Consider the following 26,225-nt stretch of genomic DNA (forward strand, 5'->3'; position numbering starts at 1 on the left):
GGCTCATCAAAGCTGGAAGGGTACTAGGGCATGAAATACACACCAGATTTCCAACAATTAACATTAGAAAGAGAAAATAAAATAGTTCATGAGGAATTATATAAAGCCCATGTTGAAATACTTTTGCTGTGTTCTGTGAAATAAACTACATTCTCAAAATTAATTTCACCTGCTTTTTAGAAAATTTTCAGAGTGACTACTGGAAATTTCTAAATCACTTATGTGGCTCAGGTCGTTTTTGCACTGAAATCCAGTATTTTGGACATAAAAACATGTTGTCTGCAACAAACCCACTTTTTTTTTTTAAGATTTTATTTCTTTCTTTGAGAGAGTGTGTGAGCAAAACAGAGAGAGAGAGAGCACGAGCAGGAGGGAGGGGCAGAGGGAGAGGAAGGAGCAGACGCCCCGTTGAGCAGGGAGCCCGACATGGGGCTCAATCCCAGGACCCCGGGATCATGACCTGAGTGGAAGTCACACACTCTTAACCGGCTGAGCCACCCAGGCGCCCCAACAAACCCACTTTAAATATAAATCCACACATCGGAGAAAAGCAAAGGGGTGGGAAAGAGGTCCCACTAACACTCACTGACAAAATGTGCGTCTGTGTTAGCATCAATCATCCAAACCTGAGAACAAGACAGACCTAGGGATGAAAAGGGACGTTTCATAACCGTGAAGAGGTCATTCAACAAGATGATGTCACACTCCTCGGTGAGGAGGCACTAATGTCAGAATTTTTAAATATATGAGGCAAAACCCAGTGGGACACAGAAAGCTAGACAAACCCACACTTAACATTTAAATACGGATTTCAGTAATCGATAGAAGACCACAAAAATCAGGAGGACGACAGTGTTCGTCCAGCTAAGGACAACCAAGACCATCACCAACTGGACCCAACCACGCCACGTGAGCACCCTCCGGCCAACAACTACAGAACACGCACGCCTGTCAAGTATGTGCGTGATAACCACCGTGCTGTACGGCATACAAGGCTCAACGAATCTAAAAGGAGTGAAATCAAAGTATACTCTGAGACCACAATGGAATTAACACAAGAAATCCGTAACAACAAAAATCCGGAAAAATTCAATGTTTATAAAACTCAACGACACTTCCAAATAATCCACAGATCAAAGAAATCACAAGGGAAGTTAGAAAAACATATGTCAACACATCCAGGGTTCAGGCAAGTGCTGTAGGAAACTCAACAGCGTTCTAGATCGGCATCAGAGCGAGGCGCCTCCGGAACGGCTCGCTCAGGCCGGCCAGTCGATGCTGGCTACTGGCAAGAGACCTCGGCTCCTTGGCCCTGTCAGCCTCTTCACGGGCTGCTTGAGCATCCTCATCGCCTGTGGCTGACAGCCCCCCAGAGCAGGGGATCCAAGCGTTTCTTTAAGGTGCCCTTGCAGAGAACAAGATCAAATTTCAGTCTGGATGCGAGGTGGGCAGCTTCACCGGCTCCCACACCCCAGGGCCATAACTCCCGAGTTTGTGCCTTTGCAAAATTGAACACCACCACCACCCAAATGCTGAGTGTTGAGAACGCACCGAATTTTACAGTCCACAGCGGAGGGTCTGAAGTAACAAGGCCAGGCAGTACCATCGAGACGAAACATCTACAGAAGTAAGAGCCAGCAGTTCTCCTGAGTAGGTACCTAACAGAAATGTTTACATATTAAGGACCAGAATGTTCACCGCAGCCAAAATCTGGAAACTATTCCAAAGCGCACTGACAGAACGGACATGCTGCTGTGGGAACACTACGCAACTAGAGCGAACCATCTAGCACCCGAAGCCCCAGTGCAGATGACTGTCACCAGAGGAGCTGAGCCAAAGTGGCCTGAAGCAACACAAGGCAAGCCTCCTGCTGGCCTGGCCTGGGGGAGTGGGGGGAGGTGCCCCTCAGCTGTTTCTGGTGGGCACGGCACACACGTGCATTCAGCTGGTGGCCGTCTAGTTGGTGCATTCTACATGCACCTTCCAGCTGTAGCTACATCAAAATGCACGCAAACCAAGAACGTGCTGAGAATTAAGAAACAGGGCAACCAGATTTTAAAAGATTTTATTTATTTAGAGAGGGTGCACACACGTGAGTGCTCACGCATGCAGGCGCGTGCGACTGGAGGGGCAGAGGGACAGGGAGAGAGAGAATCTCAAGCAGACTCCCTGCTGAGCACAGAGCCCGACACAGGGCTCCATCTCACGACCCCGAGATCGTGACAGGAGCCGAAATCAAAAGTCGGATGCTTATCCAACTGAGTGAGCCACCCAAGCGCCCCACGACAACCAGATTTTTTAAGTCAACACATGAGCTGGGGGGTGCCTGGCTAGTTCAGTTGGTAGAGCGTGTGACTCTTGATCTCAGAGTTATAAGTTCGAGCCCCATGTTGGGCACAGAGCTCACTTAAAATCTTTTAAAAACTAAATAAATGAATTGAAACAGACCCAAGGAATCTCCCCAAAATGTAAAACACACAAAAACGAAGAAAAAAACGGAAAATAGGAGATAAGTAAAATTAAATAAAAAGGTGTGTGAGGAAGCTCAATCCTTGGCTCCCATAGCTGGTCAGCAGCTATGAAACCACAAACAAAAGGCTCTGCTTTGAGCTCAGCGAGTCAGTCACGGGAGAAAGTGGGCATGAGACGTAAAAGCCTTCAAACACAGCGAGCAGTCATCACAGGTCGGGGTTCAGAGCGACCAACCTAAAAAAAAACGTCTGAGGCAGCTGGGGGCCTCCGGGTATGGACTAGTTACCAGTCAGGGTCCCTGAGAACACGGCTCCCTCACCTTAGGGAGGGACTCATTCCAGAGGCATGGACAGGGTTTCGGGACCAGGAGGCCACTTCTGCCCCAAACGGGTGCCGCCCCCCGGGGAAGGCTGCTGCGGTGGCAGGGGGTGCCGTGCTCCCTCCTCCCACCCCCACCTGCGGCCGGGCCCGAGTCGGCGTGCCCTGAAACAGACAGGACAGAGGCGCCGACGGGCCAACGGAGTACGGCCCATCGGCCGGCGTGATCTCTGCGGTCGGCAGTCCTGGGGCTCGCGGAGGACGTGGGCTGTACCACGATGAACACGAGAAACGAGCTGAAAGCAGCAGGTGGGAGACAGACTGGGGATGGGGAGAAGGGCACAGAGCGGGTCACTGTCACAACTGGTTGTGGCCAAGAGAGTTCGGTCTCCATCACGTGCACGCGTGACCGTGACAGGAATGAAAGCAATTCAGGGGCGCCTGGGGGGCTCAGTCGTTGCGCGTCTGCCTTCGGCTCAGGTCATGGTCCCGGGGTCCTGGGATCGAGCCCCGCATCGGGCTCCCTGCTCCGCGGGAAGCCTGCTTCTCCCTCTCCCACTCCCCCTGCTTGTGTTCCCTCTCTGGCTGTGTCCCTCTGTCAGATAAATAAAATCTTAAAAAAAAAAAAAAAGAATGAAAGCAATTTGAAAGCAACCACAGGAAAGATGGTGATGCCCGTGGTCCCCCTCCTACTCCGTTCTGATCCTGATGGGCTGCTCGGCACAGCCTCGTACTGACAGGCATGTTTGAGTCTCACCATTAAGTGCAAGAGGCCCCGCCTTACACACCCCCCCAGCTCCAGCCAGGAGACCCAGGGACCCCTCCCAACCTGGCCCTGTTTTACAAAGACACCTGCCCACAGAGAACACGAATGAACGTTTGGTGAGAAAGAAGATCAACGTGAACACAGAAGAATAGGGTTTGTTCTGTCTTTTAATGGGGCGCCTGGGTGGCTCAGTCGTTAAGCATCGGCCTTCAGCTCAAGTCATCATCCCAGGGTCCTGGGATCGAGCCCTGCATTGGGGTCCCTGCTTAGCGGGAGGCCTGCTTCTCCCTCTCACAGCCCCCCTGCTTGTGTTCCCTCTCTCGCTGTGTCTCTCTTTCAAATAAATACATAGAATCCTAAAAAAAAAAAAAAAACACACTATACATATTTAAAAGGGATCTTAAAGAAGGATTGACAAACTTCTCCGTGAGAGCTAGATCATAAATACCCTGGACTCTGCCGGCCATTTGGTCTCTGTGGCAACTGGCCCACTCTGCTGCTAGAGCACAAAACAGACGGAGATGGTACCTAACAAACAGGCTGGCTGTGTCCCACTAAAATTTTATTTAAGGACACTGGAATTTGAATTGCATATGACTGTCACACACCGTGAAATACTTTTTTTCTTTTGATTTGTTTTCAACCATTTAAAAACATAAAAGCCATTCCAAGCTCATAGGCCGTACAAAACCAGGCCTGCAGGTCACTTTACAAGACACCAAAAAGACCAAACCTAAGTTTCTCCTAAAGCCAAAAGTTTCAAAGCAGATTGTCAAAGAGAACTCTGCCTGTGCCCAGGGCAGTGCTAACGAGGTTCCTACCAGGAGGACCTGGGCCCCAGCACCCCGTCCTGCCCCAGGCACACCCCCTCTGCTCCTTGAACAAAACACTTCTGCCCTTGTGGGAAGGGACCCTGAGCAGTTCAAACACAGCACTGTTTTCGGATCGATGTGTACAGCAAAACAAGGCACTTAGGAAAAGCTAAAGCATTCTCACTTCTGATACACAAAAGCATTTGTTTCTCGTATCCCAAAAAACCCCTCACCGAGGTCATCGCGGACACACACGGGTTTTCCGTATTCGAGACCACTCACTGGGAAGCGGGCAGAAGCACAGATAACCAAAGCAGCAGAGGCAACTACGAAGCCCAACCACCAAAGAAATGCTTCTTCATTTTAGGGGGTCAACGTTTCAGTCACAAACAGTGCACGCATCAAAAACGGTTTCGCTCAGTGTATTTTGAAATCAGTTCCCGATGCTGGGGCTACACGTGTCCAGAAGCTGCACGAGCTCATCTTTATTGAGCAGTGATTAGAATTCGCTTGACACCCCCGGTGTCTGCATCGTGTGCACGGAGCTCACAGGGAAATCACACCCGCGCGTGACGGCCTCGACCATTTCCCTGCAGAACTCCATTACAGCCAGGGCTCCCGGGTCCTCGCACACCCCGAAAGAAGCCGAGGCTGGGCCCTGCGCCCCCACCGAGCCCGCATCACATTGGCAGCAGCCGCACTTCTTGAGCGGGCACCTCTCGCCACGCAGGGACCCAGCACGGGGGCAGCGCAGGTGCTGACGGAGGAACGGAGTCCTCCACCCCATGGCCAGCGGCCCCCGTGTCGGACAGCGCAGGACACCGTCCAGAGGGTGACCCGGGGACAGAGCGTGTCTATCACGCTGCCACAAACACGTTCGGCATGTGCATCTTGCCGGAGGAAAAGGCGTCCAGCGTTACGGGAACAGTGCGACACCGACAGCCACCACAGCGTGTTCCGATTTCCTCCAACATGAACAGTGCTTCCAGGCACTTGCACTACTCACTTGTAGTTTCTCTAGCTGAGTCACACGCAGCACAGCTTCCCTTCAGCCAGGGGGCGCCCAAGACGCCAGGCAGGGGAGCCTCTGCACAGTGGAAGAAAGTTCTAGAGCCCAGGACACCCACCCGTTCTCCGGGACGGCCCACGTGTGTGCTGAGCTGGTGCGGACCGGACTGTCACCAAGCGTGGGTCGGAAGCGACATCCCCCTTCTGCCTCCTAAAGGGGGCCTCCGGCCGGGAGGGGGCGAACGCACTCGGCGCAGCTAGGACGAGCACCTCAGGGACGCCTCCCCTGGCTTCGTCTTCTTGGCCTGCCCATTGGGCCCCGGGGGCGGGTTCTGCCGCCGCTTCTGCAGCCTCTCCTCCTTCTTCCTCAGGTAGGCCGTCACGTTGTCAAAGGTGGCCTTGTAGAGACCGCTGAAGCCCACGTCCACGCCGGCCGCACCTGCACGAGAGGAACGAGGACAGAACCCAGGTAGGACGGGAACCAGTGGGCCGGCGGGGGCTCCCGGGAGACTTGCACCGCCCGTTCCGAGGCGCGCCCGCGAGGCCCATCTCCTGGTGGTCACGCAGCCGGACCTAAAACTGCTTCTAACACACCAGAGCCGGGTCACCGCTGGGAGACGAGGCACAAGGGCTGTGGCCTGCACGGTCGTGCTGGTGGAGCTGCCCCCACGCTGAGAGCCGCCCCACAGGGGCCCTTGTGCTGGGGACTGAGGGCGGCCTCCGGCCAACAGCCAGCAAGGGAGTGAGGCCCTCGGCCCAGCAGCCTGCAGGGACCAGCACGCCGCCAACAACTGCTCGTGCACCTGGAATCAGACCTCACCCCCGGGGAAGTGGTCCTCTCAGGACTGCGCTGGGACACTAAGCCTCAGGACCCACAGAAACAGCGAGATAAAAAGTGGCGTTGTTTTCACCCACTGAGGGCAGGTTACTTGTTACACAGCAATGTAACAGATGAGGATTGATCTAAATGTCAAGAGTTCAGGGGCATGATGACCACAGACCAGCCCCAGGGGATCGACCTCAACCTGGCCAGAAACTCCACAGGGACCATCGGCAATGTGCCCGCCTGTGCCCTGCACGGTGACCTCCCCACTCGCTCCGGCTTCCCTACCCCTCCTATGACTTTCAAGCTCAGCTGGCCCGCCTTCCCCACGCTCTCTCCCCCTGCACCCTCCCCCAACCCCTGCACTGTGAACAGGCTGTTTTATCTGCAGAAGCTCAGGGAAGCTAAGCCCGCCCCGGGCTGGCCCTCCCGGGCAACCCAGAGCAGCGCATGCTGGCCCCAGGCCCCGGCAGGGAGGGCGGCATGTGCCAGGTGGGGAGCAGGCTCACTAGTGTCCCTGACACAGTCCTGCCATGGATCCATTCGACAGTGTTGCTGAAGCAAATGCATACAGTGCTGGGGAGGGCGGAGCCCTGTCACCGCCCTAGTCCCTCCACCCTAAAAGGAAGGAAATTAACCCCGGAACTCAGAACCAACAAATCACCTCGAGAATGCCTTCCATGAGACGTTTAGATCACTGCTAGTTGTCAACAGAAACGGAATTTATGTTTGAATGTCCTGAATTCCGAGGAACTCTGACTTCTCCCTGGGGAATACTTTTGAAAGATGTCTTCTGGACAATAATTTGTGTACTTAAATGAAGGAGTCTGACTCCCAATGCTGGGTCACCATTCATCCTTCTGACAGTTGCTTCAAATCTCTGCCCAAGAAGAACATCACGGGGTCGCTAGAGGCTGCGTAACTAAAGGTTTGCCTTCCTCTACCGAGACAAATGGAATGAGGTCGGAGCACCTGGGTGGCTCAGATGGTTAAGCGTCTGCCTTCAGCTCGGGTCATGGTCCCAGGGTCCTGGGATCAAGCCCCGCGTCGGGCTCCCTGCTCAGTGGGGAGCCTGCTTCTCCCTCTGCCTCCCTCTTCATGCTCTCTCTCTCGTGCACTCACTCGGTCTCTCAAATAAAATCTTTTAAGAAAAAGAAAATGGAGCAAGGTCTCCTCATTCTGACGTTCTCAGACAGGAGGACTAAGTGAGGGCAGCACCCAGCGCTCACCTTAGGCCCTTCCGCTGACCAGGACCACGTGGCTCTGCTCGCCTGGCCACGCTCACAGACTGCAGCACCACAAGGCGGCGGGGGGCGGGGGAGGGGTCCTGCCTTCCCACTACTGCCTCTCCTCTTCCCTTGGCCTGGTGTTCCTACTGGGACCCACCCTGGCCCACGGAGACCCACAGGCAGTCCACTGTTTGTCCCCACACCTGACTTCGTGGCCAGGAACCACACACACGTGTGGCTGCTCAGAGCCAATATTCAGGGCCCGTGAATCGCCCTGCCACTCCATCTGGAGGCCCACCAACTACCAGCCCCTCCCAGGGGACCTGCGACACACAGCCCTGATGGCAGAGAGGTGGACAGTACTCCAACTCTGTCCCTGGTTCCCATGAAGCTCAATCATCCTGACACGGACTGCCCAGGTGCGGGTCAGCTCCTCAGTGCCCTGACCAGCTGCCGCCCTTGTGGACGGGGATACAGGCACATGCCACACATCCTGGACTCTCGCCCACAGAAGTGGCTTCCTACTGTGTATGGTATCCTGTAAGCTGGCCCTGTCCGTGGCCAATTCTGGACATCATCCCAAAAAGCAGGCTGTGCACACACTCTCACCTTCCAGCATGGCCCAATTCCCCCGAAGACAGGCGGAGACCTTCTTTAAGGCGGCATTTTCAGGAACAGCCTGAGAAGACAAACAGAAAACGCTTATCAGAAAGACACAGGACTACAGCCCCAGCGCCGCTGCCAGAGGCACCCAGACCTGCCGGGCGTGGTCCAGGCTGCCAGGCCCTCGGGAGCACCAGGCAAAGCTGGCCAGCCATCCCGCTGCGACAGACACAGCAGTCACCACATCACGTCATGACAAAGACCCACGATGTGTGGGCCGCCAGGGGTCCACACGCCGGCTCGTCCTCGTACCATTGGCTGAGGAGCCCAACAGGGGACACGTACCAGCTAATGGCATTCTGGTCACCACTACTTTTTAGACAAAAATACCCAAAAGGTTCAGGGGCACCACCAAAGCCCTCAGTCAAGTGAGCACGTGTAAAGGACGAGACAATCTGCACAGTGCTCTGGTGGGCTTCATCGGATCCCCTCCCCCCAGTGTCGCAGGAGATCCCGAACAGGCAGGGGACAGCCCCGCTTTACAGACAGGGGAGGCAGCTCAGAAAAGGGGTTAAGGTTCGCACGTCACCCAGGGAGGAGAGGCTTGCTCAGCCCACAGCCCACATGCCTCTCTACTCCTGATTCCATGCCCCAGATACAAGGCCATGCTAAGCCTACCAACGTCAAGGACACAGAGCCAAATCACACCAACTGCTGGTTTCTCTGCTAAAAAGATGTGTGACCACGACAATCACAAGAAAAAATAGGTCTATGAGGGAGACTATCCCGCAAAGAAACACTGCAAGCATCATGACATTAGATGAGCTGGCCGGGCACCCCTGCTCCCTGAACCCCTGGCACAAGTCCTCTGGCCACCACCCCCCAAGGACGCAGCCCCAAGCACCAAGACATGATCAAGCTGAAAGTGGGCACAGCTGTTGCCCCCCCACCCCCACCCCAGGCTTAGGGGCGGCAGGGGCCCAACACGTCTTACCTGCCACCAGCCGTCCACAGGCCTGCAGAGCGCAAGGGGGGCTTCCCGGCAGTCCTGCAGGACCCACAGTCCCTGGCCCTCCTCGAAAGCAATGTCCCACACTCTGTGCTGAAAAGCCAGCTGCTGTCTGTAACCCAGCTGCTGTCTGTGGGCATCGAGCTGGAAGATGTAGACAACAGGAATACTTTCCGCAAAGAAAGAGAGAAAAATTATTACAACTACCACGAGGCCCATGTGGGTATCACTGGACAACAGAGAGCAGCTCAGCACTGTGCCCGGCTCTGCCCCAAACACAAGACCCAGCCACCACCAGGAACAAGTCGTGGGGGAGGGGGGACTGTCCCAGCTACAGTAGCAGACGGCGCTGGGCACTGGGTGCAGGCGCCTCCTGGCTCTAAACCTGCATCCTTATTTTAAAACAAACTAAGATGCCCTCTGCAGGCTTGCTGTGAGGACAAACTAGACGGGCAGAAACACCGGATACCTACCCAGCACATAAACAACGCTCCAGAACCCGCTGGGTGGCATGCACTCCCGAAATCCTCCTCCTCAACACCACGAGCCCTCGGGTGGGTCCTACTGTGACCTGCCCCAGGTCGGGTGTGCGGGCTCTATCGGGACCAGCCCTCGGGTGGGGCTGACTGAAGCATATTCTACAACTTTGCTCTCACCCTCAGGTGGGACTTTATCATGCATAAAGACCAACTGGAGACCAGGGAATATAAACAGCAAGTAAAAGAGCGCCACTCCACTCTAAGGAAAGGAACCCACACCCCTCAGGCAACAGCCATCCTCCCAGAGTGAAACTCACTGCAGGGACAGGTTGTACAAATAAAAGCGTCTAAAGCCTCCCAACAAGGAGACAGCCCACGGGGTCACTGGAACCACCCATGTTATTCCCTCCCGCACGGCAGGTGTGTGGGACCCTGAAGCAAAGCCGCCAGCGCGTGAGCTCACCCACCAGTCACACAGCAGTGCCACGCAGCCCTCCTGGCACCAGTAAGTGATCCTGGATGTGGCGAACCTCTGCAAGAAAAAGGAGTAACATAACAGCACGTTTGCCTGTGAGGGACCCGACTCGGGACTCTTCTGTTCAAAGTGAGATCAGACACAGCAAGGTCTTGACAGCTGCCACTATGGTCAAGGAAGAAAAACAAGAAACCAGTCTTGGAACTTTCTGGAAATCCGAGAAAAGAAAGCATAGCAAACTACCCGTTTCACAATTCCAACATGCCACGGCAGATAGAAGCCTCTCTTGTGGCTCTGGCCTTCCCTCAATGTCTCCAAAGCCAACAGACTGGTCAAGAAGCAAGGACAGGAGGTGACAAAGAACCCAAGGGATCATTAACAAGACACAATTACGTGTGCAAAGTCCACACATCCCGGAGTGGGACCATCCAGATGCCAGTCAGGAGAGGTGGGAGAAAAGGGGTGATGTTCACCAAGCCCAGCCCGAGGGGCAGGGGCCATGCCCCTGAGGGCTGCTGAGAAGGAAACGAGGAACCCAAGAGGCAGGGCCATCCACAGCTCGTGCAGCCTATGGGTGCCAGGCCCGAGGTCAGACACCTGCTGGTTCATGGTTCCCTCTCTGCCTCACACTCCCAACCCCGACCTCGGAGAAAGAGACCAAAGTCAACTCACTATCCCTGAGCACCAGGAGATTAAGTGAGAGCATGAATGTGAAAAAGTTACTAGAACAAATCAGGTATCCATGCGCCATGGGCTCGGGGCGGGGGAGCACCAGGACTGCAGACACCCAAGCAAGAGGCGCCACGAGCCAGCAGCCAGAGCAGCAGAGTCTGCTGACCTGGGGGCCCAGGCAGCCACTTGGCTGGGTCGCCACAGCCCCAGGGTCCTTGAGGCTCTGGCCCATGGTCAGGCCTGGCCTGCCCACTTCTGAGGCCGAGTAAGGGCAGTGGCTACAGAGCAGTCTCAGGGGGGAGGAGAGAGAGCAGCCAACCCGAGGATGAGGCAGATGAGCCCCTCAACTCTGGCCCAGGTCTCCTGCGGGCTGGCGGGGGGCCACACAGGGGCTCCCGGGGAAAGTGCAAAGCTCCCCTGATAACAGCGAGGACACCTGGTCATCAAGAAACCACCCAGAGGGCCAGCTCTGCAGGCCTGGAGAGCCACGTCAGCAGACTGCTCCCTCCCTGCCAGGCCCAGGGGGGACTCTATAGGAAAACGGGTGGGGCCATCCTCGGGTGACCAACCTGGACCTCAGCCGTGCAGGGCATGAGCCCAGGAGCATCACAGAGCTAGGTGTCCACGGCAACAGAATCCAGAGTACCCCCAAAAGGCAACCCACATATTTTCCCTGGAAAATCTCTCACAATCAAAGGCCCAGGTGACCTGACCTGGGGACACACTGGCTGGTGGGTGTGGGGTCCCAGGGGTAAGAGAGTGGTCATCGAGATTGACCCATGACAGGCAAAGGGAGAAATGCAGAAATGGCGCTCAGCTCCCTGACTGGCTATAAACCCCTGGAGAAGCTCTCTGCTCAAGCACCACTGTCTTTTCCATTTCCAAGCAGGACTGGAGGAGGCACTTCTGTACCGTGGTTGTCCAAACACAAATAAGGTAACAGAAGTTATTTCCCACTTACAGGACTGAACACCTTTAGAGTTTGAAGTACACGATCTCTCCCAAGCTGGAAGACGTCTGTGCTGACGGCAAAAAAATGTTTCCAACACAAAAGTGGTTTTGTTCGCAGGATCCCAGTGACTGAAGAGGTGCCCTATAAGCCCCGACAAACCCGAGACAGAAGCGTGATATTACCTTGTCGGCCCACGGCTCCGCCGGCTCCCGCAGGCTGGTCAGGTGACAGCAGTGCAGCTCTTGGCCACTCCGATACTCCCAGAGCCTCAGGGTGCGGTCCTGCACACAGCGCAGACAGGTCAGCATGCGTGCGTGGGGGGCAGGCCAGCCTCTGAGTGTGGGGGCTTCCGGCAGGGGCTGGCATACTGCTCAGCGGCAGCCAGCGCCACAGCGCTCTGTTCTGAGGGATGACTGTGCGGCCACTCCAATCGTTAGCAAAACACCCGTGACCCCCACACAGCAGAACGGGCAGAAGACACGAGACAACCTGCCTCATTCACGTGTAGGACGTCAAAGACCGCGGCTGCCCTACTCACGCCAGGAGGACACACACGCGCGTGGGCATGCGCGCACACACACGCGCGCTTCAAGGGTCACACATTGCACAGGAGACACGTGGGTGGGGCTGCTGAGCACGACAACTGTCCCGCTTCCCTGTTCAGGAAGGGGTGAAAAGTGGGCGTCCGCCTGTTACCCGTGAGATTGTGAACTGGCGCAGATAAGGAAACTGGCATGTGTACCGAGAGCCTCAGTGCTCCAAAAATAAGCATCAACATGAGAGAGCTCATATTAACAACTGCTCGTCACAGATCTCACTAGAAGGACAGGACGTAGAAAGAACTGCGTATCTGGAAACACTCAGGACACACAGGGAGGGAAACAGAGCCTAGCTGGCTCGTCCGCTCGGCCGGCACACCGGGGACCTCCATCCCATGGACCCCCACCCCGTGCACCAGAGCCCATCGCTGACAACAGGCGTGCACAGGCCCATGTGCACGTGAAGCCCAGATTCTGAGCAAACCAACGAGACGGCATTGACACAGCCCACGCGGAGTTCCTAAATGACTGGGAGAAAAGAAAAGCAATTCCCCCAAAGTGTAAGAGCCAGGGTGTGCGGGTACTGGGCATGAGCACGAACACCTGCCAGGAAACTACAGACAAACATGGAGGCAAAGGCCCGCTCACCCCGACCCGACCTCCCTCCGCAGGGACGGGAAAGGGATGTTCCCGAAGCGTGAAGCCTTGAGGACAGAGACGTGAGGAGACAAGACAATGGTGAGGCCGCCTGGGAGCAGACGAAGGCGGGGGGACTGGCCGCAGGAGGCCACCACACAGCGGCTGGGCCCAGCAGGCCCGCGGCAGCATGGCCACCCCGGGGGCAGTCAGCGCGGCCGGACTCCCCACCCCTGCGGCTTGCAGAGCCGCGGGGTTCACCGTCTGCGGCCAGGGAGCGAGAGACCACAGTCTTAGGGACTCCAGATCCCTGCCAAGGGGCACCACCGGCCCTCCCCAGTCACCTCCCAGAACATGGGGACAGGCCTGACGCCCAGAAAGGTGAAGACTGAGCCAGGTAACCACCAGGAGAGGGCTGCTCCAGATGGCCTGTGGGTGCCCAACTCCAACACCCTGGGCTCCCAGAGACAGCCTCCACCATGCTGGTCAGTACCCTGTCCCCATCACATATGGACAGATGCAACCACCAGACATCCGCAGGAAACCTCCACTAGGAAAGGTGGACGCCACACAGGGGCAAGGAAACATACACATGAGCTCAGGGAGATCGAAGATCCTGCACTCAGGACCAACACCAACAGGGCCAGGACCCTGGGCTCGAGCCCCGCACGGGGCTCTCTGCCTGGTGAGCCTGCTTCTCCCTCTCCCTCTGCCGCTCCCCTGCTTGTGCTGGCACGTTCTCTCTCTGTCTCTCTGTCACATAAATAAATCTTGAAAAAAGAAAAGGACACTTGGAGGACAAGAAAAAGCTCCTGACAATTACCAGGAACAGCAGAAATGAAATCCCCACAGGACGCTATTCCAAAAAGCAGAAGTAGGACATGAGACAGAGGCCAGAGGAAAGAAAAAGAAGCAGGCAACCAACAGAGCCCAACATCCCACTACACAGATTCAAGGAAAAGCGCCCGAGTGAGAACACCCCCGGTACCAAGAACCTTGAATCGCAGGGGCCACTGACCTTGCAAGCTGGCCTCCAGCGCCCGGCCCCCATCTCCCCCAACGTCAGAGCACAGGAGCAAGAAGGCCCCCAAAACGTCCAGGAAAGGGGGAACAGATCCCACCGAAAGGACCCAAACTCAGAACGGCCTCAGACTTTTCAAGTGAAAGTGGGGAGAAAGCCAAGTACAGAAACCAACCAGAGAAAACACCGGCCCCTCGCCTTCCAAATCCCTGGGAGGAACTCTCACCTTGAGCTCTATGCCTGCCCACCCACCAGTCACTGGGGTTAAAGGGCACTTCCAGGACCCAGGACAGCAGCCTTATGACAACACCCTCCCTCCACCTTCAGAGGCACTGCTCTGAAAGACAGAAGAGACAGACAGACAGACACGGACACAGAGAGGATGAATATGAATATGGGGGTGGGGGTGCTACCGGAGGTGCAGCCCACCAGGAAAGGCGACAACAGGCACATAGAGGGCGGGAGAGCACACAGAAAATGCGTGTTCCTGTTTCTCGATTGCTCAAGTTCTCTGTACACACGAGGCGGCCATTAAGAAGGCTGTGAGGCCCAAGGGCTCACCTTATAGGGGCGTTGGGAGCCACAGCCATTTTCCTGTCGGCCTAACAGCAGAATTTCACTTTACAAGTACAGTGCTTCTAATGAAAATGAAAAGCACACTCTGCAAGGTGTGGGGCACACGGCGGGCAACGCACCCCCGCTGCTCAAGAACTATCCCTCCTACATCTTCAAACAGATCACAGGCAAAATGCCCGAACTTGCCAAGCTAGTGCTAAAATCAAAGTTGTTCATTTTACTTTTCTAGGCGCTTGAATATTTTTTTTTATCATGAAAAAGACTGGAAGGCATAGGTACAGCAAAATTCACAAAAACGGGCCACCTCTGGGGACTCCAGCCATATCTATTTTCTTGTTTGCTATTGCAGGACCACGCACTGCTGTGAAGAACAGGACACGGGACAGCAGAAACTGTGAGAACACAAACGTGGCGAAGGAATGAAACACAGACAGACAGTGGCCAGATGTCTGCGGGACGCTAGGGAGGCCGCTCTTCCCACCCAGAAACCCTAACTCTTAGGAGGTTCAGGCGCCTCCCGTGCAGCCCCCTTCCCCCCACCACCCACTGCCAGGCACCTGAGTCCCATAAAACACTAAGGGGCAGGAAAGACAGGAGGAGGAACAGAACAGAGCTTATAGAAAAAAAGAAAAAAATGAGACACCATGAGTAATTCAAACCCTTCGCTTTGGCAAAAACTACAGTTCAATGAACCTTTTAAAGATTATTCCTTAGAGCCAAGTCTCTGATCACTAAACCACCAAGGCTTCGAGCCCCAACTGCCAGGACATAGAAATTTTCGTTACCAATCAGAGGCCCCGCCAGGCTGGGGTGAAGAGCAAGCACAGCAGTAACTGGATAGAACGCAGGTCCCCCGGAATTCAGAAGGGGTATTCCCACCTTCCCACCTGACTGCTAAAACAGAGATCACGATGCTGTTACAGATGTGGCTCCTGAATGGAAGGCCCTAAGCAAGAAGCCAGCCACAGGCAGCTCCAAAATTCGGAAAACAAGCACCATCTAGTGGACAGCCACCAAGTCAAAGAACCACAACTGGGAACAAAAGAGCTCGTGGCTGGCAGACCCATCCCCCCACGTGGCTCCCCTGCTGAAAGGCACCCAGACGCGCACACGGCAGAGCGAAGCACTTACCCCAGAGGAGGACAATAGCAGCTCGGGGTGGTCGGGCACCACGAAGATGCGGCTCACAAACCTACAGGGCAGAGAGAAGCAAAGGGGGAGCCGAGTTCCAGGGAGCTGCTGTGACGTCTGCTTAGGCCATCTGTCATCTCAGAGAGAAGCCTTCTCCCCCCAAACCCCTGACCCCCAACAAAAACTGCCATGGCTCCCACGTGTAGCTAGACAGCACTGAGCAAGCATGAGGAGCACACCGTGCCATTCTCCAGGCCCCAAGAGCCACAACCCCCAAGCAGGAGCGGGCCCCAGCCACGCTACTGGAAAGATCCATGAACATCTGTGTTGCTCACTCCAGCTGCCCTGCTCACAGCCCAAGCCCTTCCCTGCAGGTCCGTGACGACAAGAAGCCTCGGGCGGAGACCTGCAGGACAGAGCAGGGGCGGAGGACGAGCAGAAACACTGGCCAGCGGACTGACTCAGACCTCCTGTCCTTTACCCCGGGGCAGTCCCGCACCCAGCGGTCCCCAGAAGGCCACCCGGGGACCGCAGGCTATGAGCCAGCCTCTAGCCCCGCAAGGGGGGCAGCCTTCCCGGCTTCTCTCCCAATGATAACGTGACCACTAGCACATGGCTCCCGGGGATGCCCGTGACCGGATGGCCCAAGCAGTCCCCTGACGCAGGACAGCCGTTACAGAGGCCGTGAGTCACCTCAACGACTCAAGAGGAAGGAGAGAAACCAGTTTCCACAGATTTTACACGAGATTCTTAAACACCTACTTTTACTCCTTATTCACTCATGGAATTACCTCCTGAGCACCTACTACCTGCCAGGGGTGCTGAGGGCTGGCGACAGCACTGGGCGCAGCTGCAAGGGCCGCCGTCCAGGGCGCGGGCAGGAGACGGGCCAGCGGAGGCCTCGAAGAGTGCCGCCCAACATAAACACAGTGCCGGCCACGCCGTTTACATTTGCAAGTGACCACGTTAAGAAACAGACACAGATGAAAATAACTGACACTCTTCTTCCTTAACTTTATCCAGAATATTACTATCTAACACACAACCTAAATGAAAAATTAGTAACAAGCTGTTTTTGTGGCTTTTTTTGTATGAAATCTTCAAAATCAGGTCTTGTACACGGCACATCTCACTTCAGACTTCAGGACTCGGGACTCCTGTCTGGACAGTGCAGGCTATAGGAGAAAAGGAGAGCAGGGTGGGACAAGGGGGGGGCCTTCCCGAGAAGGCAGGTGGCATCTAGCCAGACACTGAAGAAGTGGAGGGGAGTGCAGCGTCCTGTGGGGAGAGCATGCCCATCAGTAAGAACAGCACGTGCAAAGGCCCTGAGACAGGAGTGTGCCGGGTGGGGGTGGGTGGGGAGCAGGAGACCCCAGTGAGAAACAGCGTTGGAGAGAGGGCCACGGGGCTTACAGGTCATAAGTCTGGATGCTGGCTTACTAGAGAGCTGAATCAAAGCCCCCATCAGCTGTCCGGAGCTACAAACTAGACCACCAGCGACCTTCAGAGATCACTTTACATTCCGTTCAAAACCAAGGAAAAGAGCAATCTCAGAATTAAATTAAGTCTCTCCAGTATGTTCCACTGCCTCCAATAATGCAGTGTTAAAACATTTTAGCAAATGAAACGAAAGGCTTCTCCTCTCCTCTGTAATTAGCCTTGAGCCCAAGAAGCCCGAGAAGAGCAGTGTTCCTCAGAAATGCCTCCCTTGCAAAATATCAAAATTCAGTTACTGAAAGAGAGCTCACTTGCCAGAAAAAAGGTCATAAAGGAAGGACCACTGCCCAGGCTCGGAGGCAATATAAGTCCTGGACGTTCAAATTACCGAAGTATATTCCCCCCGGCACTCACCCCCCTACCGGCCGCTAACCACTGTAGGCACTGACAGGGTCTCCGCTGAGGAAGGAGTGTTCCGGAAACAAGCCCTCGCCCGGAGGCCAACACGGAAACCACTGGTGAGTGCTAACGGCGGGAGGCGGCGGGCTTAGAGGGAAGGCCTCTCACACTGAGCCCTACGCTGGCTCCCGTGGGCAGCACGCCCACCGTGTGTGGCGACCACGCCCTGGGGTGTCAGACCTCAGTGCCAACAAGAAAACCTCTCCCCGAAACCCATGGGAAGGGACGGGAAGAAGGAGGCGGAGGTCCTGATGGCCCCTGGGCAGAAGCCCGCACCGAATGGGGCCTCGCCAGGGAGCAAGCAGCCCTGGCTTCACCACCGGCTGCCCAAGCTGAGCGGCCCACCTGTCCCTCGAGCCTGAGCTTCCTTCTGGCGGGCAGGAAGGGGACTCACTCTGTGTGCCCGAGGCAGAAGGACTCGATGCTGTGCGGCGCCGCGGCCCAGCTGACCCGGATCTTCTCGTCCCGGTCGGCGGTGAGGACATAGCGGTCGTCGGGACTCACGGCCTGCACACGGGGGTTAGAAAGGACAGACCTGCTGGGGGGGGGGGGGGCGGGGCAGAGCTGGCCCGCCCCCCCCACCCCCTCAGGACCCGTCCCCAGGTCTACACGGTGCCACAGCCTCGTCCAGACACCCATCTAAACGCAGCCCCACCCCTCGGCCTCCAGCACCTGCTCGCCTTCCTCTCCTTCCTCCTTTAAGTGTCCCCGTGGCCAGCCAGTCACGGAGTCCTCGGGGGCTGTCCTTCAAGAACCCCTCCCTTGTTATCCTGGCCTCTCTCGTCGGGTCCCACCCCAGCTCCACCTCCCACTGGCTGCCCCCAGCCCTCACCGGGCCTCTCGGGGGAAACAGCTCCTGGCTCGGGTTGGAAGGACACTGAGTGAGGCCCGTAAAGCACGAGGACAAGCTTAGGCCTTGAGATGGTGCCTGCCCTTCCCACACGCCTCCTCTACCTCGTCACCCAAACCCAGGCCATCCCTTACTTCCAGAGCCACCCCGCCACCTCCTAAGTGGCCCATGGACATTCACCGTCAGCCTCACCATCCTGAATTCCATTCTCACGAACTCCTGCTCACAGATCTGCAGAGCCGTCCCTGCTACAGAACCCAAACCCCGACAGCTGGGATCACAGCCCTGGCCTCACCTCCCCATCAGACCCCCTGCCCCTGCCCCCAGCTGACTGTAGCAGACTTAATTAGGCCCATCACCCACGTACCACATCCAACAACATCGACAGGTGCCCAAGCTCAAGCTTGCCGCATCCCTGTGGCTCCACCACTGAAAAGGAATAAACGTCCCCAGACTTGTCGGCCACCAAAAGCTTCTCCTCTGAGGCCATGAACGTCAGGGCCGTGCACCTCCTCACCACGGTCCTGGAAGGCAAGAGACACCCACCATCGGCTTGCCCAGGTCAGCATGAGATGGGCCGACAGACCTGCAGGCTGGCCCTTCTGCTGGTGTGTCAGCTCCACACCACCTGTCTCCCCTTCCGGTCACCAAAGGCAGTGCCAAAAACATAAAGCAATTAAGAGAAAAGAAACAAAGCCAGTGCCTTAAACCAATTCTATTTTGGAATATCTTTGCTTTTGTGACAGCAGAATCCAGGTGGTGGACATCTAGGTGTCCAGTATGACATCTTCTCAAATCTGTTGTGTGTTTGAAAACTGTCATGATAAAATGTTGAGAGAACTGCCTCTTGACCCCGGCACCTCTACTGGGCGTTCTGGGGAAGAAAATGGCCAGCTTCGTAAACACCCAGTGTGCTCTGATCAGAACCAGAAGCACACTCACCACGTAGGGCCCTCCTACCCGGGCAGCTTCTTCCCGTCCACGACTGCAGAGTCCACGCCCCAGCCCGGGGGGGGCGGGGGGTAGAGGCGGGGGCCTGCCGAGCGGGAATCCCACGTGCTGCTCATGCACAACACCCCTGAGGATGGGGGGACACACCTGTCGGCAGGCGCAGCACTCGCCGTCCCTTCCCCTGGGACGACTCCAGAGGAGGGCGAGCCGCTGCGAACAGCATGCACTGCTGGGGACGTCTGCGTCCCAGCTCCGGCTACGTGACAGTTACCACACTCCTGAATTCAAACCCTCGGTCCAGATTCACAAGATCTGCCACATCTGCCGGCTGGCTCCATACCACGCCAGCCTAAGAAACAGTTACAGCTCCCGCCACACACACACCTACTCCTCCGGGGTCTCACTACTGGTGGGGAGCAGGGCCCACGCAGCTTCCAGCCGCTGGTGCTCTCACGGTTCACCTCCTTGCTACCGGCATCTCTACAGCAGAACGCGCTTTCCGCAAGGCAAGACCCTGCACTTTTCATCCCACGCTAGATACCACGCGTGACCCTGCTTCACACACGAACCCCAGGCTTGTCTGCGTTACCTAACTCTGCAGCTCTCCTCGCCCTCCTCTGTCACCAGAGGGGGCAGAAGGGGACTCACTTTCCAACAAGAGCCAGTCAGTGTCTGTGCACACGGCGCCCGGCCCCCTGCAGCTGGGGCCCCCCACGTCACAGTAAATAGAAACTGGAGCTTGAAGAAGCCACATCTCCAACACGAGGACCGCACAAAGACCTCCCGGGTTCTCAGGAGCAGAGGGGCAGAAGGACAGAAAACGCAGGGCTGAGGGCCGGCAGCCGCGTCCCAGGACTCCACCGCCCACAGCGGCCGAAGCTCCTCCTGCGCGTACCTGAGCCGTGGACAGCGGACAAGACGACAAGGAGGGACATAAACCTGGAGAACACAACAGAAGAGCACGGGGCTGCAGGCAAGACTAACCCACTCTCCGAGCACGCGGTCCCTGAAATGCCACCATGTGTTCAGATGGGCCCTCACACGCCACGTGGCCACCAGTCCAGACAGTGGCCTGGGCCAGTCCCGCACGAGTATCGGGCGTGGACTCACACGGGCACCGCCCCCCCCCAGCCCCAGCCCAGTCCAGAATCTTGTCCCTTTGTCTTCTGCCAGTGGGGGAACTTTAATCTTCTCGGGCCAAGTTAGTCCTGGCAAGGATTCTAGGACGCTGCCTGGCTGAACAGAGCAGGTGGGGGTGAGGGTCTGAGGGGTCAGGTCACAGACGTGGGCGGGCAGGTCATGAGACCGGACAGTAGTTGGGCTGGCCACTTTGCCCCAGCAGAAGGCGTGGGCCTCACCATTCTTCGGGATCTGCACTCCCCCGTCCCCCCCCAGAGTCACGGGGTTCACAGCCCAGCGTTCCCATCCTCATGCCTCCCAGGGCCAGCCTGACCCTCTCCCCTCTGCCACCACCAAGCAGCGCACTGCTGGTCAGGTAGCTGAGCCCTAAAATCCCCCACCCAAACCCCCCTCCAACGAGCCACACTTGTTCAACAAACTCAGTGCATAGGGGCCTATGGGCCACCAGGCCCTGCAGAGCACCGAGGATAACAAGCTCCCCGACACCACACACCTCCAGCAGCCAGGCAGCTTTGGGCAGAACAATCTCATTTCCTGGGGCTCTGTCTTTCCACATACTTGTATTATTTCAATAGAGGCATTTTCTGAACTGGTGTGATTTCCTATGTAAGATTTCTCACTAATAAACGCACACATCACAAAAGAAAATATCATTGTCACCCCAAGTGTCCTACTTTTAGTTCAGAAAACCTAGCCTTGGTTCTGGGCCTCTGTCACTGTAAACTGAAACCTTGAAACCAATCATTGCTATGCACTATTTCCATCTGGGCTATTCCTTAAAACCCTCCATGATGAAGCATTAAAGCCACTGGAGAGCTCCGAGCTGTGAGCAACTCCTGGTCAAATGTGGATGTCGGGAGCCCAGGACACCCCCACACTGAACGGAACAACAGATGCGTGGAGGATGGGTGTTTTTCTGAGGAAGGGGTCCATCTGTCTGTGCCTCCCGCCAAGTGTTAAAGGCCACTGGACCAGGCAGCAGCGCATCTTACGTTGAGGTCAGCATACAACCACAGGACAAGGCAACGTGAGAAAGGCAGCCCCTAGACCTGTGACGTGATCTGGCCCAACCCCTTCATTCAGTGGCTTAACACAGACGGGATGGGAGTTATCCAGGGTCCTGCAAGCAACATCTACACGCACAACGTACCTCCCATAGGCAACACGAGGCCCTGCACACCTAACGCAGAGGTTTCCGACACAAAGCTATTCTGCTGGTATCAATGTAAAAACCAGGACGAAAAATACAATTAAACAGGGAAAAAAATGCAAGGGCCAGCCACTGTTTGCTGAAGTCTAACTGCCCACCCTGAGTGTTCCTAGATCTCTACGTGAAGACAATCGCCAACACGCCACCTTCAAAAGACAAAACAAACAAAAACACAGCATCTTCCCCTCAGACACCCAGAGACCACAATGCAGAAGGAACCAGACATATACACACAGGGCTCTGTGCCTGAACACCCATCCTGAGCCTTACGCTCCAGAGGCCTTGCCCTGCATTCCCCGATAGCCTGACAGCCACAGGGACGCGCTGACAGTCCAGAGAAGTCTAGATTCCTCCTTCCAGATCCTGCACAATGCCAGGAGCCCTCGGAGAACGGCCAGAGCCCCGCCACGAGCCCTGGGCGCTCGTCCTTCAGTCAAGGTGCAAGCTCCACCACAGGATGCAGGGGCCTGTTGGCAGGCTGTGTGGTGTCCCCTTGTCCCAAGTTCAGGATGAAGTGCTACCCCTTAGCGGGGTGCACATACTAATATAGACTGCCATCTGCAATTTGCCTTTTTACTCTTCTCTTAGAAAATAAGATGCAAGAGGAATCCAAAAAGCATAGCTCTCCCCGATACAAGTGTGAGCCAGCTACAAAGTGAAATCCTTAACCTTGGTTCTTAGGTAGTTAGACGTTAACATTATAACCTGCATGTATTTCTCTCTCACTCTCTAGGGACAGTTAAGCCGTGCAGCCTCAGGGAGGCAAGGATGAGGGGAAGGCTGACTCTGCTCCATGTGGGTGTTTCCATCCCGGTCACAGACATCATAATTCCAGCCCTCACCCGCTCGAGGAAATAAAGAACTTACTATCAGGACACTGTCCGAGTAAGACAAATCTATACCTGCCCAGGGCCTAGTATCAGCATCACCCACCTCCTCTCCTAAGCCTGCTGATTTTCTTCATTTCTGCCAGCACGAGGCTGGAGGAACACTGGAAAGCAGGGTGGCATAGTGGCCAAGGGCACCGACTCTGGAGCCAGAGTGACCAGGGGCAGGGGCCAGCTCTGCCCTCTGAGGTGACCAATTGGGATCAGCTTCCAGACTCCCACCAGGGATGTGGGTGAGAACAACACCCCCGCCCCCTTACACAGGGTTGTTTCAAGGGTTTAGTCAGTTAACACATGTAAGGCACTGACAACAGTGCGTGGCACGTGGCTGAGACTACGTGTTAGTTGCTCGTTCACTACATCACTGTCACTGCTGCGGGCATGCAAGTGTAAGCTGTGCGTTCAACATGGTAATTATTCAACGTTAGCATTTCATACCTGACACTCAGACATTGCCATGGTTTTGTACGGAAAAGAATCAGACGCTTACTGTCATCAGTTAAAGCAAAATAGCTGCCAGACTTGGAGAAGGTGGACGCCAGAATCATGTCACTCCCCTTATCCACGGGCTGCCCGTCCTCCCTGAGAAAGAAAGCACAAGGACGATTAGGGATCCCCTGAGTCAACAAGGCTGCATTCCTCCAGGTTGGCCTTGTTCATTCACAACATGAGCAAAGACCGCGAAGGGCATGAGGTTCATGTAGCCAGAACACAAACGCATATTAAGCAGACAAGGAGAGGTTCAAAACAGCTGTAATTTTTAAGGAATAAATCTAACTGAACAGAAAAATCTCTCAGCACACACACCAGAATCCAAAGAGCTGAGCCAGAAAGACCCTCAGAGATCACATGGCCCACTCCCTCACGGGGGGGGGGGGGGGGGACACACTCGATCCCAGGACCCCGGGATCATGACCTGAGCCGAAGGCAGACGCTCAACGACTGAGCCACCCAGGCGTCCCAAGGCTTAAATCATATTTAAAAAAAACTGAACCATAAGACCAATTCTACTAGAAAAAGGCACCATACAAAATTATCACACTCTTTCCTTATCTTTCAATTAACTAAAGCTAACTTCAACGCATTTAAAGTTACACTGCATTATTTCAAGATGCCCACAAGAGTTAGTTACTGACAGAAACTAGAATTACTCAGAAAAATCCTACTATTCTTAACGCCAAATTTAAAGTTAGTTCCACGTTTCTTTGCTGATGTCCTGGTTCATCCGCAGGACAGTATAAATAGAAACGAAGAATTCGGTGCAGAAGCAACTTACTTGATGACACAACAATTTACTTCTTAGGCTACCCTGGCCCACTTAGTCCAACCATGATCAGGCCTGAAGAGGTTGCCCCATCATCTCACCCTTTATTCTCTTCCAACTTCTTTTCTGCAGTGCTGCAATCATACGTGAAGAGGACGTCATCATCACTAAGGAAAAACAGAAAGATTTTAAAAGGCGCACTTCATGAATAAAAATGTGAGGTTTTTTTTTTTCCTGGAGCACAAATATGCTCATACTCAATAAATTAAGGGTTTTATCCATGACAAGAAATTGTCTGGGTACAGTACTTCAAAGAAAGGCTAAGGAGCTTTAGTTGCCTAATCTTTTTTAGATTTGCCATACACAACGGGCATGGTTCCATACCAGATAATCTGTTAAGTAAAACAAATGAGAAAAACTCAATAGGAAGTAATACATAATGTTTTACTCCCAAGAAAATCAATGCAAGATGGTTATGTTAGAAGAAATGATGTTCTGGGCGCCTGGGTGGCTCAGTCGTTAAGCGTCTGCCTTCGGCTCAGGTCATGATTCCAGGGTCCTGGGATCGAGTCCCACATCGGGCTCCCTGCTCAGCGGGAAGCCTGCTTCTCCCTCTCCCACTCCCCCTGCTTGTGTTCCTGCTCTCGCTATCTCTCTGTCAAATAAATAAAATCTTTAAAAAAAAAAGAAGAAGAAATTATGTTCTGATGTTTTTTGGTGAGGCTCCTGCATCCCAATTTAAAACTGCCACCATTTAAAAATGTCTCAACTACCCAAGAAAGCTCCCATGGCTGCCAAGCACCTGCCAGTACTGGAGTCAGACCCTAAGCTCTCTGCAGTTTATGCCCATCTTCTCCCTTCCAGTGCTTGGCAGAGACCAGATATCTTGTACAAACTCCTAGCCTTTAAAATAACTGCGCTCAGACTCTTTTCCCAAGGAACACTGTGGTGTTGGAATGAGTAGTTCTGAGTCAGAAACTTTGCCACCACCATTCTATTTCCTCAAGAGGCACACAGGAGAATCATATTAAAAAAAAAAAAAAATGATGGGGGCACCTGGGCGGCTCCGTCGGTGAAGCATCTGCCTTCAGCTCAGGTCATGATCCCAGGATCCTGGGATGGAGTCCTGAGTGGGGCTCTTTGCTCAGCGGTGAGTCTGCTTCTCCCTCTCCTCCCTGCTCATGCTCTCTCTCTCTCTCTCAAATAAATAAAAATGAATCTTAAAAAAATGATGATTTATTACATTCGATCTGTATCAAATGTAATATCAAGTCTAATAAACCCATGTCTCCCAGTGGCATGCGTTAGATACCATGAGCCTCTAAAAATAATCTGGAATATACAAGTTTGTGAGTAAATGTTTTGTGAAAACTAAATCTAACACTGAGTTGGATTTCTGAAACCCAGCTCTGAGCAAAGAGCAGAGAGTGTATTTACATTTGACAGACACATGGTCCGTTTCAAGTATGAATCCAAACTACCCGGGAAAGGAGTAAGGGGCCGAAACTGACCATGGGCCAAGACTATTCGATCAACACTTACTGTTAAAAATCCAGAGTGCTGTGTGAGAAAGAACATGAAACTGGGGAAAGCTAAAGGAGAACCCTATGCAGGGGCACGGGGGGGCGGGGAGTGTAAGACCTAGAGCGAAGCGAAGCGAAGCGAGGCGAGGCGGGCGGGGGGGGGGGGGGCAGGCGCCACGCCCGGAGAGGAAGTGCGCCCGGGACTCAGGCCCAACCCGTTCCCCGAGGGCAGGGGCCGCCCTCCTCCCCGCGCCCCCGAGGGGGTAGCCGCCGACCCAGAGACCGCGCGGTGCCCGGGGCCTGGCCCGCGTCTCCCCACGTGACCGTCCCGAAGCTCCCGGCACCCACCGGACCGAGCACGCGGGACCCGCGCGCGCCGGCGAGGAGCGCGCCGGGGTCGGGTCTTGAGAGAAGGCGCGGGCACGCGGCCCGGCCGAGGAGGAGAGGGCGGCGGCGGGGCGCGCGGGGGGGTCTCCCCGGGGCGGGCTCCGCCCTGGCGGCGCGAGGGAATCTGTTTCTCCAGGCCCCGACGCGCGCCCGCAGCCTGGGCTTCCCGCTGCAGGCCCAGACCCCTCACCTGCTCGCAGTGGAGGTGGCCAGGAACCGACTGCCGCCCCGCACCACCAGCGCCTGCCCGCACAGCGCCAGCCCCGCGGAACCCGCCATGCCCCCGCCCGCCGCGCCTCCCACCACGTGCACCGCCGAGCCCCTCTTCCTGGCGGCGCCGCACGGTGACGTCGCGCGCAGGCGCCGCGTGGTGACGCCACTCGGCCCGCCCCCACGGTGGCCGAGGCCCCGGACATGCGCAGAAGGTGCTTTGCACCTTCGCCCTCTTGGTGGCGTCTTCTCCGTCGGTGGCCGGTTTAGTGCGGTGGGAATACACGCCCACGTGGGAACGCATGCTGAGCATTGCTCTTTTCCTCCACACTGGGCAGGGCCGCTTCTGGATCTTTCTCCGCTGCAGCTGGGCGATGTGGTCCTGC

At 55.5% G+C, this 26,225-nt stretch overlaps 1 protein-coding gene across 4 annotated transcripts; it reads right to left on the reverse strand.

Annotated features, from left to right (window-relative positions):
- Nucleotides 1-471: 471 nt before the first annotated feature.
- WDR4 (WD repeat domain 4) lies at nucleotides 472-25,954 on the reverse strand. 4 transcript variants are annotated; one of them, XM_027585675.1, is made up of 11 exons: nucleotides 25,820-25,954; nucleotides 23,821-23,886; nucleotides 22,894-23,037; nucleotides 18,635-18,791; nucleotides 17,812-17,924; nucleotides 15,522-15,582; nucleotides 11,801-11,899; nucleotides 9,987-10,051; nucleotides 9,026-9,209; nucleotides 8,038-8,107; nucleotides 472-5,815 (listed from the first exon to the last, which is right to left on the reverse strand). In XM_027585675.1, exons 1-11 carry the CDS (start codon nucleotides 25,906-25,908, stop codon nucleotides 5,634-5,636), a joined length of 1,230 nt encoding a protein of 409 aa, XP_027441476.1. In that variant the 5' UTR covers nucleotides 25,909-25,954; the 3' UTR covers nucleotides 472-5,633. The 4 variants fall into 4 exon arrangements, with proteins under 4 accessions (XP_027441476.1, XP_027441477.1, XP_027441479.1 ...); XM_027585676.1 differs by lacking the exon at nucleotides 9,987-10,051 and having other exon boundaries at nucleotides 9,026-9,184; XM_027585678.1 differs by lacking the exon at nucleotides 25,820-25,954 and having other exon boundaries at nucleotides 22,946-23,037; nucleotides 23,821-23,864.
- Nucleotides 25,955-26,225: the final 271 nt, after the last annotated feature.

Source organism: Zalophus californianus, chromosome 1 (genome assembly GCF_009762305.2).
Source record: "Zalophus californianus isolate mZalCal1 chromosome 1, mZalCal1.pri.v2, whole genome shotgun sequence".
Classification (NCBI taxonomy): domain Eukaryota; kingdom Metazoa; phylum Chordata; class Mammalia; order Carnivora; family Otariidae; genus Zalophus; species Zalophus californianus.